At 48.8% G+C, this 6453-nt stretch overlaps 2 protein-coding genes across 2 annotated transcripts; both read left to right on the top strand.

Annotated features, from left to right (window-relative positions):
* Nucleotides 1-1061: 1061 nt before the first annotated feature.
* CWC27 (Peptidyl-prolyl isomerase) lies at nt 1062-2684 on the top strand (the record flags this gene model as incomplete). Its single annotated transcript, XM_031154079.1, has 1 exon — nt 1062-2684. The coding sequence occupies one exon, from the start codon at nt 1062-1064 to the stop codon at nt 2682-2684; it is 1623 nt and encodes a 540-aa protein (XP_031001147.1).
* Nucleotides 2685-3712: 1028 nt separating this feature from the next.
* hsf1 (Heat shock factor protein) lies at nt 3713-5872 on the top strand (the record flags this gene model as incomplete). The annotated part of the gene is made up of 2 exons (XM_031154078.1): nt 3713-4224; nt 4285-5872. The coding sequence occupies 2 exons, from the start codon at nt 3713-3715 to the stop codon at nt 5870-5872; spliced, it is 2100 nt and encodes a 699-aa protein (XP_031001148.1).
* Between the last annotated feature and the right edge of the window lie 581 nt (nt 5873-6453).

Below are 6453 nucleotides of genomic sequence, written 5' to 3'. Positions count from 1 at the left end.
TGGTGAGTTAGGTAAGCTTGAGCTTGAGCCTCATCTTGCGCTAGCCGTGCTAGTCCTGCAAGCCCTCATGTGTCTAGCACGTGACACCCAATTGGCACCGACGTAAACAAACCACCCTCCCTCCTCTTATTTTGTAATATTTATAACTTCACTATTTATTAGGCCCAGTAAGTGGAAAGATAATTCATCGACAGCGCAACCCCTATGGCCATCATCTTAAACCTCCCAAAACTTTCTGCGACGAGACCCCAATCGCCAGCGCTAAGTAGGAAGCCATTGGCCAAGTATTAACCATCCAAAGAAGTTAGTGTATGGAAGGGCTTCAAACATCCGGTGACCAGAGATATTAGGGTTATCATAAAGAGAACAAGGGATGAGCAGGAGGCCGAAGGAAGCACCTTTTGGATGACATATGCCCGTTGAATGCGCCAGGAAGAGGAGCGCCCTAGAAGCTGTCATTGTCTGGTTGGACTAAACCCCACCAGACCATTACCCAGCACACAGACTACATATCATTTAGGCCAGTATACAGCTTGTGGTAGAAAGGAACGCCGGCTGACTGTGGACGAGCATTGCAATGAATGCTTTTTTATAAATCCTATGGCATCTAGATCATTCGTAACTTGCTTACTAAGGTGATGCACAATGCGGTTTATCATTTGTATTAGAGTCCTAGTATAATCCAGAACTGATGATACAAGGTAAGGGAAGGGAAAGCACGGTGGTACTCTACATCGATGAAGTAGTAAATTACATACAAAGATCTACCTCAGACCACCTGATTTTAACATATAAATTCTTCCTACCTAGGTAAATATACTAGAAAGATCGATTCAAATATAGGAAAACTGCCTTAGAACAAGCGAATATAATGGTTCTATTTTTCAGAATTTCTTTGGTGGTTGTGTTTGTGATGCAGGGTTCTGGTGGTTGAGAAGTTCAGATCCCTGCAACCAGCGTGACAGCCGCTGTACCTCCGTAAGGCTTCATCAAAATTCAAAGTCTCCCGAGGTCCTCCTCACCACTAAACCACTCCTCCCCTACAATCACCTCCCCGCAAAATGTCTTCCCTCTACAACCTCGAACCCCAACCCACAGCCTCCTGCATCCTACACACCACCTCGGGCGACATCTCCCTCGAACTCTGGGCCCAACAACTCCCCCTCACAACTCGAAATTTCCTGCAGCTCGCGCTCGACGGCTACTACGATGGCACGATATTTCACCGTCTCGTCCCAGGCTTCATACTCCAGGGCGGCGATCCAACAGGCACTGGGAATGGCGGCGAGAGTATCTATGATGGCGGGGCATACGGGGAGGAAAATGGGATCTGGCCCATGGAGGAGAGGAAGGGAGGGAATGCTGGGCGCAATGGTGTGGGGTTTAAAGACGAGTTTCATTCGAGGGTGAAGTTCAATCGTCGCGGGCTGTTGGCGATGGCGAATGATGGGACGCCGGATAGTAATGGGAGTCAGTTTTTCCTGACGCTGGATAGTACGCCTGAGTTGCAGGGTCGAAATACGCTGTTTGGGCGCGTGGAGGGGGAGACGATTTATAATGTTGCGAAGATGGGAGAAGCGGAGGTGGGGGGGAATGAGAGACCGCTTTACCCGACCACGGTTACGAGTGTAGAGGTGCTGGTTAATCCGTTTAAGGATATGGTTAGGAGGGAAAAGAAGGTTGATGTGGACATTGTGAAGGCGAAGGATATTAAGGGCGCTGGGAGGAAGAAGAGGAAGGTTGGAGGGAAACAATTGTTGAGTTTTGGAGGGGATGAGGGGGATGAGCAGGAACAGGTGCCGGTTAAGAAGAAGGCGAAGTATGATACGAGGATTGTGTTTGATGAGGAACCTGTGGTTGAGTCGAAACCGAAGCCCAAGAAGCAAGTTCCAAAACCAGCTGCAAAACCAGTTTCCATCGAGTCCTCGCCCGAATCTACACCTCCACCAAAATCACTACCCAATCGAGCAGCGAAAACCGAACGAGAAATATCCTCATCACCAGAACCAGAACCAGTACAAAAGGTTTCGTCCTTGCTAGACAGGACGAATGCCCAAATCGCAGAGCTGAAAGCGTCCATGAAACGCAACGTCCAAATTGCACCCGTTCACGAGAAGAAGAAATCCGCCCTCGAAGAAATGATACCCTCAACCTCCGTCCGCGGCCGGAAACGCCACCCAGGCGGAAACACCACCACCAAAGAAGAACAACGAACGCTAGACCTCCTCAATGCATTCAAATCAAAGCTAGATCAAGCTCCACCGCCCACGTCCAAAGAAGCCTCAAAGGCCACCCCACCGCCAGAATCCGCGTCTCACAAAGACGCAAAAGAAGATGAAGAAGAAGCAGGGTTGTGCGATCTGCATTTCATTGTCGACTGCCAATCCTGCAAGAAATGGGATGCGCAGGCCGATGCGGAGAGTGATGAGGAGGTGGGTGGGGTGGGCTGGATGTCGCACGCTCTTTCGTTCAAAGAGGATAAGCTGGGCAAGGACTTGAGTTATCGGAAGAAAGCTGAGAATGAACTTGTCGTTATTGATCCGCGGGAGAAGGCGCGGACCCTGAAGGAGGAGAAGAAGGCGCAGAGGGAGGCTAGGGCTGGGGGGACTGGGAGGGAGTGGGATATGGTTCGGAATGAAAAGTTGGCAAGATCGTCGGCTCTGTCTGGGAGGGGTGCCAAGTAGGGATGAGATGAGAATGAATAGAATTTATTGTATGAAAGACTATTCTTGAAGAGACTTCACATGTAGGCGCATCATAGGAGCTGCAGAACAACACCATATGATCAAAACATTTATGATTGCAAGCATAAAGACTTGTCCTCATTGTGACATGAAGTATCATGCATCCAAATGTCTTTCATTTAGCCTAATTTAATTATATGTCGTGGATTATCACGAGGCTGCAGCCTTCACATAAAGAAGATGTCAGCCTTATCTCTTGGTGGAGTGAATTGTGATTGGCTGGGCGCATATTTGCTGACTGACTGAACGGAAACCAAACCTCGATATTGAAAAAGAAACATAAATACATAACGTACATCAACACGTTGATAACAACACCACAGCAGCTAGAACAATGAACATTTGATAGACTTTCCCTTTCTCTTTCTTTTCTTCCTCTCCCAAATTGAAACGTCTGCCGCGGCCTGCAAAGAAAGAGCTTACAACGACCTTCAAGCTGCATCATCCCGAACTCCCCGCATTGACCCAACTTCACCACCACCGCCGCTCTTTCGCCCACCAATTCAAGTCTCACGTCTTTATTGAACACAATAGAATCGCTGTTAGAAGATCCTCTACGCGCCCAGCATTGACCGTCGCCTTCCCTTTGATGTCCTGATGTCCTGGTATCCTTTGCGCAACATCAGAGATTTATATAATACGCTTTCCACTTCCATCTCTTCATCTCTAGAAAGTCTGCGATCGAGATTACTACAGTATCCAACGGCACACAATACGGCAAATACAGAGGCTATTGGCAGAGGAGGGAGAGTGACGGCTGCTAGGAAGGAAGGGAGGAAGGCTGCAGCTAGCCTCGACCAGTCCTGAAGATACTGTACTGTACACACTGTAGCCTCATCCAACCACCCATCCACCCTCTCACCCACCACCATACACAACCACGAGAACGACAACCCCATCAAACTACCAAACCACCAAACCTTTCTTTCCCTCTCTGACTGCAACTTCTCCGTCTGATGTATGCCCAGATGGCGGCTCAAAACCCCACCCACACTCCCATTTCCCGAAAGAGAGCAGCTCCCGGCTCCTCACCCGCTGTACAAAATGCCCCGACGCCTCAACAGTACCCTACTTCCAACCCTCCTATGTCCGAGTCGGATGCAAATTTCCTCCTCCGCAGCCAGGCAGGAAAGAATAATTTTACGTACCAAGATCCACTGGGATATAATATGACGTACGGCGCAAATAATGGATTGTCCCAAGGATCATCATACGATCAGTCAGTCTCAGTGCCAGCACCCTCAACACAACTCGCGCGCAGACCCATCAACCGGCAACTGGTCTCAACAGGACCACGACCAACCTTCGACGTGACGGGTGATCAGTGGAATCAGTTTGGCGCAGAGGACTCGATGGCCGAAACCCCTGGCATGGAAGAGAATGACAACATTGAGCTGTTGGAAGAGAAGGCCAATGTTGCAAAGAGGGATGCGCAGGGAAAGCGGAAACAGATCCCGCCGTTTGTGCAAAAGTTAAGCAGGTAAGCTTTCTCTTGTTCCCGTTTGCTCTTGTCCGCTATGGATGCTGATTTGTGCTACAGTTTCCTTGACAAGTCAGAGAATACAGACCTCATACGCTGGTCGGATCGGGGTGATTCGTTTATTGTGGTGGACGAGGACGAGTTTGCTAAGACCTTGATACCCGAGCTGTTCAAACACAACAACTATGCGTCGTTTGTCCGACAATTGAACATGTATGGTTTTCACAAGCGGGTGGGACTGTCAGATAATTCCATGAAGGCAAGTGAGAGGAAGAACAAGAGTCCTAGCGAGTACTACAATCCATACTTCAAACGCGGCCACCCGAATCTGCTGTGGCTCATCAACAAGCCGAAGAATGGGGTGTCGAAAGGAAAAGGGGGTAACAAGAAACTCAAGCTGGAGGATGGAGAGGCGGATAGTGATGATGATGGAAGAGATGGCATTGAGGAAATTTACAGGGACAACATGCCTGGTGCCTCTCGAGCAATCTCTCAAGCCCCTGAAGCTGGACCGCCGCAGAGACGAGACCTGGCGGTAGTTCACAACCAACTTTCCGAAATTCAGAAGCAGCAAGGTGCCATTACCAACGCCTTGACTCGATTACGGAAAGATCACAATGATCTCCTTCAGCAAGCTGTGGGTTTTCAGACACTGCATGATCGCCACGAAAATTCTATCAATGCTATCCTCACATTCCTCGCTACAGTCTACAACCGGAGTCTGGATGGCAATGTACCACAAAACTTTGCCCAAATGTTCAACAGCGGAATACCTCAACAGCCACAAAATCAAGGCAACGTTGTTGAACTAGCCGATCCCGCAAACCAACAACAAAACCCAGGAAGCATGAGTCCCCAACGCCGTCAACAGCGTCTTCTCATGGCTCCTCCAGGCCGAGCCAACACTCTCTCCCCCAAACCATCAGCCTCTCCGCAAGCCCAAAATACTCCCAAATCCGGCACAGTCGAAGAGCTATATGAGCCCACCTCCGACTCACCCCGCATAAAGGTGGAGCAAACTACTCCTGTCAGCCAACCCCACAATCTAATGATGAACCTCATAAACAACACCAACGACGCCGCCTCTCAAAACAATCCGATCAACGGTTTGGAATTCCCCGAACTGCTCACGCACTATGAAAACGCCAACGGCCAATCCCCACTTACCTCGGAACAACGCAACACCATGTTAAACCTCATGGCCAACTCCTCGACATCATCCACAAACAACGCTCTCCTGTCCCCCACCCCGCCTCCTCCCCCTTCCCTAGATGATATGGGTTTAACGCAGGCGGAGATTGATGATCTGATGCTTCTACAGAATCAACAGGATGAGAAGCTCGCAGAGGTGCGGCATGTCCTGCCGGATATGGATGCCAATTACTTCAACACTGCAGACCCGAACATAGATCTTGATCAATACCTTGACCCCGGCGCGTTCTACACCGGCAGTTCTCCTGCTGCTGGGCCATGGGATGGGACGTTTGGTGGTGTGAATGGTGAGGTGGATGGCATGGATTTTGGTCTAGATGGCGCTGCTGATACGAACGGGAGGATTGTGGAAACGGTGGTCAATACGCCGGAGCCAGGAATTGAGGATGATAAGGCGGATGGCGGGAGTCCGAATAAGAGGCGGAGGAAAAATTAACGGCTGCTGTTCTGTTTACTTCAAAAGCTTGGATGGAGGGATGGGGGGATGGACGGACGGATGGATGGATTAAAAAATGGGGAGGCCAGTTATGATGTTATGACGGATGGCGAATTCATATGGGTGGCCTATTTACCTGGCCTGGCGTTTCACCATACCTTACATACATACCTAGGTAGGTATCATCTTTAGAGATTTTTGTCTGGCGCGGGAGGTGTTGATGGATTGATAGGTATGCTACATACATAGGTCCTTGTAGCGTTTATTTACCGGTCGAATTATATGGCATATGGATGAATATATTATTCTATTCTTCTATTTGTCTATTCTATTCTATTCAATTCAATGAATAGAGTCGTTTATCATCATCAATCATCATCCGACGATTCCTACTACCTTACTCTCACTTTTACTCCTGCAGTGCGTAATTAATTAAAACATTACATCTGTCTCATCCACCTTCATCCACCTTACTTCTTACTGTTATGTTTCTATTGTTATCCTCCTGCAGTACTACAATGTAAACAATGTATACAGTCCATCCTAGCTTACTTTATACCTCCGTACCTACCTACCTACCG

This window comes from Lachnellula hyalina, assembly GCF_007821495.1.
Source record: "Lachnellula hyalina strain CBS 185.66 chromosome Unknown contig00281, whole genome shotgun sequence".
In the NCBI taxonomy this organism is placed as follows: domain Eukaryota; kingdom Fungi; phylum Ascomycota; class Leotiomycetes; order Helotiales; family Lachnaceae; genus Lachnellula; species Lachnellula hyalina.
Note: the sequence above shows the minus strand (reverse complement) of the source record. Positions and strands in the feature narration are given on the sequence as shown.